Source organism: Carassius auratus, unplaced genomic scaffold (genome assembly GCF_003368295.1).
Source record: "Carassius auratus strain Wakin unplaced genomic scaffold, ASM336829v1 scaf_tig00019252, whole genome shotgun sequence".
NCBI classification, from domain to species: Eukaryota; Metazoa; Chordata; class Actinopteri; order Cypriniformes; family Cyprinidae; genus Carassius; species Carassius auratus.
Genome location: NW_020524940.1, coordinates 754490 through 768801, shown reverse-complemented (window position 1 = coordinate 768801; position 14312 = coordinate 754490). Strand labels below are relative to the sequence as shown.

The 14312-nt window shown below is 35.3% G+C and overlaps 1 protein-coding gene across 1 annotated transcript in view; it reads right to left on the bottom strand.

Moving 5' to 3' along the window:
• Nucleotides 1-209: 209 nt before the first annotated feature.
• The window catches only part of LOC113076188 (V-set and transmembrane domain-containing protein 2A-like), a 40723-nt gene continuing 26620 nt past the window's right edge, over nucleotides 210-14312 (bottom strand). The window contains exons 3-5 of the mRNA XM_026248849.1: nucleotides 7703-7753; nucleotides 6983-7322; nucleotides 210-2165 (exon numbers count right to left, since the gene is read on the bottom strand). Coding sequence (XP_026104634.1) covers nucleotides 2089-2165; nucleotides 6983-7322; nucleotides 7703-7753 — 468 coding nt within the window. The 3' untranslated portion in view covers nucleotides 210-2088. The remainder of the gene's footprint in view (nucleotides 2166-6982; nucleotides 7323-7702; nucleotides 7754-14312) is intronic.

The following is a 14312-nucleotide window of genomic DNA, read 5'->3' as shown; positions in this document are numbered from 1 at the left end:
ATATATATATATATATATATATATATATATATATATATATATATATATATATATATATATATATATATATATATATATATAAACAACAATCTTTTCAGAAAATGATTATTACTATTATTTAATTTTATAATTTATTTTCAGCTGTGGTTCAAAAAAATTACAAAACTACCTTTAATGTATAATAAAAATCGACAGTTTTATCATGCAAAAAAAATGTTCAAATCATCTGAACTGATTTTAAAATGTTTTGCGTTATTATTCACCAATAATAAAAGTTTTGACTGAAAAGCAAAAATTTTTAGTGCAGGATAAAAAAACGCTACATGGAATTTTCCCTTACTTTGTAGTATTTTAACAAGATTTCATGTTGGTTTTGTGTTTGTTCTTTGTGAGAAACTCTCTTTCTTACGTTTTAATCTAAGCGTAATCCCAATACAGCTGCTTCAAAAGCCAAAACTGAGGACCAAACACTACACATGACCCGGCCATGAGTGAGAGAATGAGTTTTCAGAAAGCCAGTGTAGATTTGGCGTAAAACATAGGGCTCTCATGTGTTCTGTAAACAGTACTGCGACGTGCCCATCTCTTTGGTTAAATGATTTAAAACACCTCAAGACATCAATACAAGAGCAGAATGTCAAACAGAATGAATTTCCATCAACTGCAGCTTCAGATTCCTTTCAAAACCATGACATTCCTTGAGGGACGTCTTGTTCTTGTTGATAACACAGTGTTGGTTAAATGTCACCATCTTTTTTTCAACCACTACCAACACTTTTAAAATACAGTGATAAGGGCATCATAAGGGAATATGTAATTCTGAAGCCTTTTTTTTTTTTGTATCTTGGTTATTGATCTCAAAATGTTCAGTCTGACCCAGAATAACCAGAAAAAAGATCTGTCAATCAGTTTCTTCTTCATTTCGCCTGCAGCAGAGGATGTTTTGGTGTCATATTGAGTTCAGTCACTTGTGTTCAGCTTGTTCCATTGTAAATTAAGAAAAAAGATGAGAGAGAAAACCAATTGACAATTGATTTTTTTCAGCTTAGTGGAAATCCATGATGCAACATGATTTTGAAGATGGCAAACCACCGCGGAAATGACGGAGGCTTCAAGAGGTGAAAAACAATCATCTTCAGCACTTAAACGTGGGTGAATCATACTTGTGATGTTTAAGAGGACACAATCACAGCATTCAATAGCGCTGAAGGTCATGCAACTCCTTTAGCAACGAGAAGGGTGAACGCTTAGGACATTTATTTCCATTGATTCGTCTGAGCCTCCACTCTCCAAAAAAGTAAATAAGAGCCAAACAAACAATATCTTTTCAACTGTACTGAAACGATGCTCTGAAATGGCATTATTGAGTGTGAGGTTTGATTCCAGCCGTAGACTGCTATGCTCACAACATGCAACGTGCGAACTTAACGTGACTCTCAGTTTACAGCATTGTACCGACAGGACAGAGGGGCAGAAGAATACACTCACATTTATTATGCCAAACAAAAAGATAAATAAATAAAGCAACAACAACCGTGAATTAGCACACAGTCAAGCTGAGCTCAGTTAGCGATCCAGAAACAACATGTACCGAGCCGCGATGCACTTATTTTGACTTCAAGGCTGTTTTTGCATGTGAATACACAGCGAGTGAATGACATCTGTACAGACTGGAGGGGATTTGAAATCAAATACTCTCTCTCTCTCTCTATATATATATATACTGTATATCTGTTCATATATTCATATTTTACACAAATATAGACTTTTCGCAACTTCAGAGCATGTATTAAATTCACAGCTGGAGTTAAAAGGTCAACAAAAAACAACCACAAATATATATAAGAGGTGTAAGACCCTGTAAGAGTCTGTGTCCGTTTGTTCGATCCGGAGTTTGATTTGGAGCGTGAAGCACGTGTCCTCTGACAGTTTCCTTCTCCTAGGCTTTAGAAAGGAAGGTGCTTCTGGTGATGATCTTAAACTATGTTGGGTGCAGTGTTGAGGGACTACTGTGCTGTCCGCTCCGTCCAAATAGCAGGCAATTTTCTCTTGGCTCTAAAATAAGTGTGATTCTGGGAAAAGGAGTCACTATAGCCACAGTCCGCTCATGAGGCCGGTTGTGAGGAGGAGAACAGCGAGTCCATTACTCGTGGATATCCTCATCCCTGTGAGGAGAGAAGAGAGGACACTGAACGGAAAGGAAGAACAGAAGCACTTTACTCCAAATATTAACAAAAAGAGCCTGTCTAGACTTTATTATATATGACTGGGCTAACAGCGTAAGAATACTTCAAACTGATAGGTCTTTGCTCATCATTTATTGCACGTTCCTTTATATAGCGAAAGGAATTGCTTCAAAGGGGAATGATTAATGCAGATTTCATACAGCAAATAAACTGTAATGCTTCAAGTCCTTCCATACATATTAACATGATTGCAAGCTGTTCCAAAATAATACGTTGCACATGGCTTTCCGTCGAACTGTTTTTATGTCTGTAAGTTTTACATGCAAATTAAAAATAGCATATACTTTTTCACGAATACTGAGATACATGCTAAACTAAGGTTGATTTTCTTTCTATTTTTTTCTTCTTTTTTGTATTTGTAATACTTCTTAACTAATTGCTGGCTTTGAATTCACTCAAGTTTGAATTTGCATGTAATAAATCCTGAATGTAAATGCTTTATACAGAATTACAATTTGCATTTTCCTCAATGTTGGCAAGTAAACTTGTATACAAGTTTATGTGCTAAGCTGAGTTGTGCATAAGTGAAAATGTGCATTTGAGTATAGAAAATGGCTATATATATATATATATATATATATATATATATATATATATATATATATATATATATATATATATATATATATATATAAAGCTACAAATTAAATAAAATATATAGACTATAAAAAAAAAAAAAAAAAACAACGATTAAATTGCTTTAATGTTTTGAGTACAGGCATAATTCACATCTAAGTGCAATATGCATTAGTTTGTTTTTAAGAAATCCTGAAAATAAACACATGATAATCAAGTAAATTTGCAATTTATTAATATTTGCATAAACATTCAGGTGTTAAGCTGAAGTGAATTTTCTGGAGTGTGTATAGATTTATTCAGCAAAAACAATGATCAATGACTAATTTTCCATGATAACCTAGCCTTATATAACACACCCTTTCATAATCATTTTTATGTTACGTATTAATATTAATAGAAAAAAAAATACTTGGCTCTTAATATACATTTTTGTTGTTGTTGTTGTTGTTGTGTAAGATAATGCATGCTATTTTTCCATGTCCCATGCACTTCTCATTACATTTTAATGATAATAGAATGTTGTCAAATCATACAATTTAAACAATGTGTGCTCTTATTGATGTTTTGTTAAATAAGACATTACTCAATTTGAGTATATTGATAATTTGGTAATAAAAACAATATTTTTATCTAATAAAAATAAGAGTTTGTCCATGTCCCTTGAATGGTTATCCACCCTGTCGTACTGGGGAATCCGCCCCTTTAAGAAAATGCCGTCCTCTTCAGTGACATCAGGACAACAGAGTGTTTGTCTCTTCAGTGGCGGGAATTTCAAAGGCTGAGGTTGAGCAAGTTGGTGACTTATTATATTATAATATCATATTATTATATTTTTTAAGAGTTTTTTTTTTTCTTCCACCCTGTCATCTTGATATTTTATAGTACTAATTTAATAATAATTATTTAATATCTATATAATCCAGTGTGTTCAATCAGCTAGGTGTGAGGGCAGTAACATGCAAACGAAAAAACTGCATCCACATATAACTGTTTTCTCAAATATATATATACATATATATGAAATATATGTGGAAATAAATCTACATTGTTTATCCTTTTGACCTTTTGTTTTAAAAATTCACAAAATTCTAACCTATCATTAAAGCGAAACAATTGGAAGTGGGGAGAAAATCTCATGATGAAATAATAGTTTTTCTCTAGTGCATGTTGGCCACAATATATTAACCCTAGAGTTTGAGTAAAATACCTCTGAAGTATATTACTACTATATTACTACTATTTTAGCACATGAAAGGTACTCTATTGTGATATTCACCCGTGTATGATGAGTTCAGATGCAAAGTGCAAGTGACGTTTGAAATTCAGGTGAAATTACTGAATTAGGAGCCCGACAACAAATATATTCATTTTAGAATAAAACATTTCAACAGAACTCTTCATTTGCTTACATCTCTCCATAAGCAACAAGGTCATTCAGGCCCATGATGCACATATTTTTGCAACTTTTCTTAATATTACTAGTATTTATTTATTTTTTAACAAAAAAAGTGCAACCAAAACATCTCTTAACTCCCAGGTACCACACAATAGTCTGGTTTTATTGGTCTGTGAAACTAAAGAAGACACTATCTACCTATTCACAGAGGCCTCCTCCTAAAACCTCCACAGATAAATCAAGCTGAATCTGCCATTACACCATGAAAAGGGATTAATGTGGAGCCTCCTGTAGCCAACCTGCCTTTCTAAAGGCTTTTCAGAGTATTTTTAAAACAAGCTATGTGTGCTGACAGCTGTGTTACAGAGAAACACAACTACAGCTCTGCGCTGGAAGGATGCTAAGGAACGAACTATATATATATAATTATTTTATTTTATTTTTTTAGTGGTGAAGAGATATATGGGAAGGCTTTGAAAAATGATGAATCTCTTCCGTTTTCTCCTGAAAGTCAGTTTCTCAGTCCTATTGTTAGCAGGTTTGATCGTGTTCCATTTTTCGCACAGTGCTATAAATACACCTGCATTTTTGAACCGCATTTCCTGTTGTTTTTCCTTTTTTTTTCTAGACCTCCTTTGAACAATGAAATTAGGTGCGATACAAGGCCTGAAGACTTCAAAGCAAATGTGATTTGATTCCTCTCTGAACTTATTGCACACCTGCCTCGACTGCAGAAGAGAACGGGAGACGTTTAAGGATGTGCTCTTGCCATAAAACCAGGAAACAAGGCAACAAAGAGGAAAAGGGGAATTAAATATTCAGTAAATCACTGTGGCGTTCACAGGATTTTTCTGGTGGTGGGAGTGGATCCTCCCATGACCCTCTGCTCCTTTCTGTGATCAAGCCGAAGAGGGACCTTCCTGAAAAAGTGATCAAGCATGCCTCCCTTCGTTTGCTTGGGAATAATGAATCACTCCTGCCGGCTGAAATGCACTGTTGATTACGCATCACATCTATACGTTCATTACCAGTCGCATCTGATTAGCTGTAAGGAAGAGTATGAGTCATGTCAGAATGTCAGAAGATGTAATTACAGTTTGCTGATGCTGCTGTAGTGAAGGTTGTTGAAGGTTAAAAGAGCTCGGAGTACTCATGTTCAACGAATACATCTCTGACGTATTGATAATGAAGGTATACAGCAATTAATCTGTCCTCCGCTCACTTTACCTGCTGTACAAATCACATGTTAGAAGAACCTCTATGCAATCAAATATAATCATCTAGATTAATTCCCTTATTCTTGTTTTAAGTTTTTCAGAATCTTTTCTGTCTGTTTGTAAGATCTCTGCTGGTTTTGAAGAGTTCAGAATGGAAGAACTTGATTTTATTCAAATCAAAGGTTGAGGGTTGAATTTAATTGGCCACAGTGTGCAGGATTTTGACTTAAAATGACAGGAAGATACATTAATTGATTTGCAATTCAAATTTCATCCATCCAGAATGATTTAAGACTATTTGAATAATTTATCGTTGGAGTAAACTATATATTGTGCCATGTTTCAAATAATTGCAAATAGCAAAACAATAATATTAAATTTTTCATTTACTGTATTTTCTTTCTTTTCTTTTTCATTCTTTCTTCCTGTAGATTGGTTTTTGCATTGTTCATGTTTTAGTCTGAAACCAGGTTGACTTTGTTAAATATCCCCTGATCTCACTGTACACAATTAATACTTGACCTCCAAATATTCAAGATATGGCCCAAATATGTTTGTTTATTTATTTATTTTTCATGTCACAAAGATGAACTTATTAGTGATTTTAAATCTGCTACAATAATTATAATAAGCTCTGTGTCAAATGAATAGAAATCAGATTTTTGCACGGTAATCTGCTGATTAACCCGATCCTGTATTACACACCGTGGCAAAGTTTGTTTTCAAAAGAGGAATAACTTAACTTATTTTGAGGTCAGTATAATCTGGATGTAATATCAGACCTAAATAATTATTAATTGACACTAATGCATGTTTATTACCTAAAATGCTTTTTTGTTAGACTAACACAACGTTTACTTTCATAAGAGGAACACATTTGCTATTTTGAGCTCAGTTTAATACCTTCAGTCAATTAAATTATAGGACTGCTATTTATTCCCTGCTGACAATTTCTAAACTCCATTACTAGTTCTACAACAGCCTATTAGCAACTCTATTACATATTCATATATTTGTATATTTGTTTTTAATTTGCAATAATATGGCATTGTTAATCTAAATAGCTATAATAACTGGTTGTATTGTTTTCCCACACAGTAAAACTCTTTAAGACATTTTTTATATATATCAATGAAAGTATGTAATGTGAAACTTAACAAACTAGCTGAGTTTGACTTCCAATTACATAAACGCTCCAGTAATTAAATGCAGTTTATTACACTTACAGTGACTGGCCATAAATAACTTTCTCAAATATCCATTATTATATACATACTGTAAATGCAAATTTAAATACTCAGTAGAAGGATTACTTTTTTTTTTTTTTTTTTTTTTTTTGCAGTGCATTATATTTAATACAGTGGTCAGCACAAAACCACCTTTGATTTCAGTTTTAAAATCCCCTGAACACTTCAGTGTCCATCATTCTATGCAATCAAAGAGGATTAATAATGAAATCTGATGCTCCGAGGCTGTTTCTTTATGCAGTCCTCAAGCCTGTTGAAACACAAGGACGAATGCTAGAGACAGAGATGACCTCGTACCTGCCCCTGTGCTGTGCTCCACTGTTTTGGAGTGTGCCGTCTGCGAGGCAGAAGTGGACTGGGCTCTCTGGTCTGAGCTCATGCCGTTGCTGTCCTGACCCAGAGCTGAGCTGCTCTTGCGGGGTTTCTTATCGGTCAGGTGCAGCGGAGAGCTCTTCTTAATGGCTCTGTTGCGCGGGCGGATGGTGGCGTTGACCTTCAGGTAAGCTTGAGCCTTGTACTCCTTCAGCTCTCCGTAGTTGGCATCTGTGACACGGCATTCGTACAGACCCTCATCGTTCTTGCTCACCCGAGAGATCTGCAGCTTGTGGGAGATGTCATTGCCTTGGACCTTGACTGTCTGTGAAGAGAATGGAAGACAAATCCTCAGATGAACTCGCTGCTCTAGACCAACGCATAAAACCTTTATTTGCCAGCGTCTTTGCTTTAGAGGCCTTTCATAACAGCAGAGGCGGCGTCAAGGTATTTAACCCTATAAAGCCTACTGCATCATATCTATCTGATGCACAAAAGCCTAATCTTCATCACACCATATATATATATATATATATATATATATATATATATATATATATATATATATATATATATATATTTCAGATGTCAGGCTTTACTGGGTTAAAGATTACAATGATTAGTGGCGAAAAAGGGATCGTTCACCCGAAAATCATAGACATGTAATAGTTTGCTGTATCATATAGCCATAGATCATATACTCACACTTATTTTAGTCCCTTCTTCATCAGGATCTGGGTCTGGAATCAGCTCCATCTGCTCACACAGAACAACAATAAGAGTGTTTAGAGTTTATAGCAATTAAGATCAAATATGTAGATAATAATGCTGTTGGAAATTTGTGAATCTGATGCTTTAAAAAATATTGATACTCAATACCACAAAAAAATAAAAAAAAAAATAATAATAATAATAATAAAAAAAATAAAAAAAACTCATTTTAAATCCACTCATAAAATGTGAACAATAGCTAAAGTTAATTTAGATTTGACCATAATATAAGAAACAGTAATAAAATGAAGATGAGAATAATAGTAATAATAATAAATAGTAGTATAATACTAAAACAGAAGTAGTAATAGTAGTAATACTAATAGTAGTATAACAAATTAATAATAATCATTCTGAGACAGAAAGACACTGTCATTCATTAATTTCTGCTGGAAAACTGCAGGAAAGCCTTTTAAGTTTCTGTGACAGCAATCTTCTGTCCACAAAACTGTTGACAATTAAATGTGGAAATAAAGCAAAACTACTTCTTGTGTTTTCACAAATACATGTTATACTCATTACACATGCAGAGAGTGAAAACATCTTAAGTGATGTGCTTTTCTCTGAAACACAGTGCAACAGACTGTGCTTACTGTACACACACACACACACACACACACACACACACACACACACACAAACTATGTTGCTCTTTCTAACTCTCTTGTCTCAAGGCTGTAATGCAGTACACCATTTTTGCCCAGATTTTTGCCCCAGTTTACAGTCTGTACAGGCAAGTCAGAGCCGGTCTGATCATATTCATCATATCATAGTGAATGATGGACACAGACTGTGATTTCATCCAGTCGTAGGATACCAAACATCTGAAACAGCTGATTTTAGCACACACACGCCAGATTTACACTGTGCAGGTTGCACAGAAGCACTTCTGAAGGGGCAGGGGTTAAACACAGACTGTTTAATGCTGCTCACAGGTGGCAGAAATGTATTTACTCAATATTTTGAGACAAGAGCTTGAGGTGGGTCAGAGCAGGCATAATTTAGTCTGGCTTTTATGTGGCATTGTGTGAACACAGAATTTTGAGCAGGCACAGAGCAGCCTGAGACACCCTCAATGTGTGATCCTCGGTCCGTGCCCAGTTTTTCCTCTGGATTTATTTACTAAATTGACTAGTGTGTGATTCCTAAATCTTTGTAGATTTTGAGAGTCGTGTAGTGCATTCCAGCCTTCACTTCTGAAAGTGAGAAAGAACATATATGGTATTGCCTTGTATAGGAGTACTGAATGCTTTAAAATATTAAGAAAAAATAAATAAACATTGCTGCACTCAAACTTTCTGGTGCATTGTTCAAAAAATAACATTACTTTCCAATAAAGTACTTAATAATTTATTTTTTATTTTTTATTTTCTTTCTTTCTTTCTTATATATATATATATATATAGATATATAGATATATACTATTATAGCTTTAATTAATATTTTGAATACATTTTTATGATTATATTTCCCTTTTTTATTTTAATTTTATTTGACATTTTAGTATGGAGGGCTTACTCAAAATTACTCAAAATTAAATAATGAAATGTTGAAATATATGAATCAATCGTTAAATATATAATTAAATATTTAAACATATAAATGAAGAAATAATGCATAAATAAATTGTGTCTTTCTAATTTAGGCACGTGTTCTTGTTTTTCACATCACACCTCCCAAATATTTTCTACTTTTATTAAAATGATGTCATAGTTGATTGATGACTTCATCTGCAAGAGTCAACAACAGATATTTTACTGTACCAATCTCTTGTAATGTGAAAAAAAAGGGGGTGCCAAAATTAGAAAGACCAAAAAAATTGAGTTTGAATGGTGATGCCGCCCACTGAGTGACATGCCCACAACCGTAACCCTGAAGATTAAATGTGGAGGGAGAAAATGAATGAATGAATGAATGAATGAATGAATGAATGAATGAATGACCTTCTGGGAAAGGGTGAACTCGCAGCGCCAGTTGAACCTCTGGGGTGGGTGGTGGCATTATAATTGACCCCCCTTTTTTTCCTCTGTGATATCAATACAGATTTATCACCCATGTGCGCAAGATATACAGGTGTTGGTAACAGAATGAAGAAGAAGAACTTGCAAAGTATTATTTTGCTGATGCGGACTCTACAACACGTTTTCTCTGCCATTGCCATTGCCTTGTTTTGTTTTGTTACTTTGGACCTTGCCTGTTTTGACCATGTTGTGTTTTAATAAAAGCTCGCACTTAAATCTACAATGCTTGTCCTGAAAGCCTGCCGTTGCAGAATACTTCACCATACCATAGATCCAGTAGCTTTTCAAACACATATCAACACGGATCCAGCATTAGTCCTTGTTCACCTCCGTCAAGGTAATCGCTCAGTTGAGGATTATGTGGAGGACTTTTGTGGACTTTCCCGTAAGGTAAACTTCAATGACACTTTTATGAAAGACATTTTCCGTTATGGTTTACATAAGGACATATCATGTTTAATGCCACACAATACCCGACATTGGACTCTTGAGCAGTATATGGACTTTCCATTGCAGTTGACTGGCTCTGCATTTACTGTGGGTGTTGCGGATGAAGGACCGCACAATCCTGCAGTTGCCCCCATGTCAGTGTCTTCCAACACGAGGACTGTCATGTCTGGAATAGTTTATGCCACACCGGAGCCTGTTCACAACATGGCTGCCTTTCCTGCACCCGCTCATGTGACTCCTGCCAAACCAACACCTGCTCACATCACACCTGGCAAGTCAAAGTCTGCTCACATCATGCCTGTTACTCCAGGACCTGCTTATTCCAGGCACTATTTACTCATGCCATGACTACCAAGTCTAAGGCTGATTACATCATGTCACCAAGCTTTTTCTCTGCCAGTGCCATTGTCTTGTTTCATGCCATTTCTTTACTCATGCCATTTGTATGTTTTGTTTTGTTTCTTTGGATTGCCCATTTGGATTTGACCTTGGACCATTGCCTTGTGTTTTGTGAAAGTTTTGCTGCCTGCCCTGACCATTGCATGTTTCTGCATTACGATTTCATTTTTTCCTTGGATATTCCTGTTTGCTGGTGTTCGGATCTTGCCTGTTTTGACCACGCTGTGTTTAAATAAAACCTTGCACTTGGACAGTGCTATTCCTGCTTCCTGCTTGCCTTGATGCTGTTTTGTGATCGTAGCTCTGTGTAGCTTTTTGTTTTTCTGTAGAATCTTTATCTTACTATCGCTCTCTGTTGTTTAAAGTGATAAAATATAACTTAATTCCCACCATATTTCTGATATTATATCTCAAACTAATCTGATTAATTTGATCATTTACTTTTATTCTAAATCCGTGAGTGCAGTGCACCTGCATCATGTTAGTCCTTTTTAGCTTGTCATCAGCATTTTGCTTATTACTTATAAACCCTGAATGGTTTAGCACCTCAGTATTTGAATGAGCTCTTGTTACATTATAATCCTCCACGACTGCTATGTTCTCAAAACTCAGGCAATTTGATAACACCTAGAATACCTTTACATATTAAGGGCCTAAACTCTGGAATAACCTACCTAACATTGTTCGGGAGGCAGACACACTCTTGCAGTTCAAATATAGATTAAAACCCATCTCTTTAACCTGGCTTACACATAACACACCAAGGGCCCTATTTTAACTGTCTAAACGCAAAGTTTAAAGCACACAGCGCAGGTGCACTCAGTGCTTGTCCAAATCCACTTTTGCTTCTGCACAATCTGACTTTGCTGCAGTCTGGAATTGAACTACTGGTTTCGTCTGGTCAGAGGAGAACTGACCCCCAACTGAGCCTGGTTTCTCCCAAGGTTTCTTCTCCATTCTGTCATCTGATGGAGTTTCGGTTCCTTGCCGCTGTCACCTCTGGCTTGCTTATGTAACGGAGGCCAGCGAGTGGTACTGTGCAGGTAAACCTCACTCCCCGATCTCAAGAGACGCACTAGCGACAGACGCTAGTGGCTGTAGCCATTTAGCCTCCTTGTTAGTGCGTCCGCCTCCCATTCCGAAGACCCGGGTTCGAGCCCCGCTCGGAGCGAGTGCGAGGAGTGTCAGAGAGGACCTGGGTGAGAGGGGTTACACTTAGTTGGGGTCACTTCATCTACAGCGATATCATTGACTTGATTGCAAATAAATGCACAGACACTATTTAACTGAACAGAGATGACATCACTGAATTCAATGATGAACTGCCTTTAACTGTCATTTTGCATTATTGACACACTGTTTAACTAATGAATGCTTTTCAGTTGCTTTGACAATCTTTTTTCTTTAAAGTGCTATATAAATAAAGGTGACTTGACTTGTTTGTCAGTGTTTTTTGTGTGTGTGCATGTATTTTATTTTTATAGTTTTTTGTAACATGTATATATAACCTAAACTCACTTATCTCTTTGCGAATTCATACACAACATACAAAATCACATCCAATAAGTTAAATAATACAGTTTACGACTTTGGTCCTGTGTGAACAATCCCTTTCTTGTGCTCCATCCACACTATTTATTTATTATTATTTTGTTTAAATGTTTGTCAAATGTGTCAGATGGACACGTCTCGTTCTGCTTTTATAAAGCATTATGCTAAAAACAGTTCAGAACATTTTTACACATTGCAAACTTTCAAACGACTCAATTTTATGTGTAGGGGTGTTTTTTAATTAATCAGCTCATTCTCCATCTAGTTAGAGCACAAATGTCAAATAATTGAGAACTGAAATGGCGAGCTGTTGATTATCGGTTATCATTATCAGCTCAGAGATACCATATCCTAACGTTTCTAATTACAGAGAGAGAAAATAAACTCTCAATCTTGTGTTGCAGTGATGTCGGATTGTTATTAAAAACTCTGAATGTTTGAGAAGCACAGTTAATTGTTTATTTAGGGATGACATGCAGACGGTGAGAGGTGTTTCCATCAGCAGAGCTAAACCGAACAATGATTCATTAGAAGTGGCGCAGGAACAGATGGTACTAGAGGCACCATTTTCTGCTCTTTAAGAAATCTGAAATATTCAAAAAGCTGCACATCAAAAAACAATCAGCACAAAATCCATCAGGCTAAAGAGGAATACTGCTTCCGCCCGACAACACGCGACCAAATAATGAACTTCATCTGCTCGAGGTCTGAGGCAATCGCTTTTAAATTAAGCAATAAGGAACAGATTAGATCCATGGTAAACATGTTCATCCTTAACGTCAATAATGTCATGTTTGCTTGCGTCTCTCTGGAAGTATTATTCACTAAGACTTCATCCCAGCTAACCTTTGGAGAGAAAGCCTAGAGAATGTGCTCAAATGAAGACGCCTGATGAGCCGATGCCACACGGTTTAAACCCAGATTTACTTTACACATTGATTTTTAGATGGGGAAAAAGTGGCAAAAGGCATTTTGAAGAGATAGACGTCACTGACAAGGGTGAACGTAACCGCAGAGGCTCCTCATGATGCCACAGCTGAATGCAGCACTTTACTGCGGTTTTACAGAAGGACAAGAAATGATAGAGAGACACTTTCTGGAAATGACTGGCAAATTGAACCGCAGAAGATAAAACTGTAGTTGTTCATGATGAGACTCATAGTGACCCTTGACCTGGATCCAGAACACCTGAGAAGAGATGATGTCACCCCTCAGAGGAACTCAGATGATGCTAACCCCGAAACAACATACACAACTACCAAATTTAGCTACAAGTGTGATTGCATCATATAATAATTGCTGTTAATAGTGTTCATCGTCTGTTTGACTACATCTTTAATTGATTTTTTTCTGAAAATGTCTGCCATATCCACAAAAACTGACAGTCACCACTGATAAGCTATTACTAAATATTACGTAGTTTTCTGTAAAGTTGCTTTGTAGTGATTTGTATCATAAAATGCGCTATACAAATAAACTTGAATAAAAAAAAATAATAATAATAATATTAATGAAGGCCATTTGAGTGTGTTAAGAAACACAGTCATCAACATAGTCTATTATTACAGTAAGTACACTTTTAAAAAGTGCACATTGTAGTAATTACAAGTTAAGAGTACATTTGAAATATTTTGATAATATTTTGTTGTGCTTTTCAAAATGTACAGTTATTTTAATGTTGACTACTAAAGCACATGTAAAACACCTGCTTATAATTTTATTTGTTGTTTAAATATATAATGTAATTAATTGCAAATCCATCATTATAAATTGCAAATATATTTAAATATGACAATTGTCGGTAGATATGACAGATTGGAAATTTTCATAAATGCTTTTCAGTACACTCAGCATTCCTTTAACCATATTCAAAAGACAGTAGAAATTATTACAGAATTTCATATAAAGATATACTTCAGGTTTACACTGAAAAAGAAAAAATCAAACTGTGAAGTTCAGCTAACTGAACTAGTTTTTAATAATATGTTAGCGTGTCCTATTTACACAAAGGAAGCAGGTCAGAGTAACATATACTGTAACTATTAAAAAAAAAAAATATATATATATATATATATATATATATATATATATATATATATATATATATATATATATATATATAT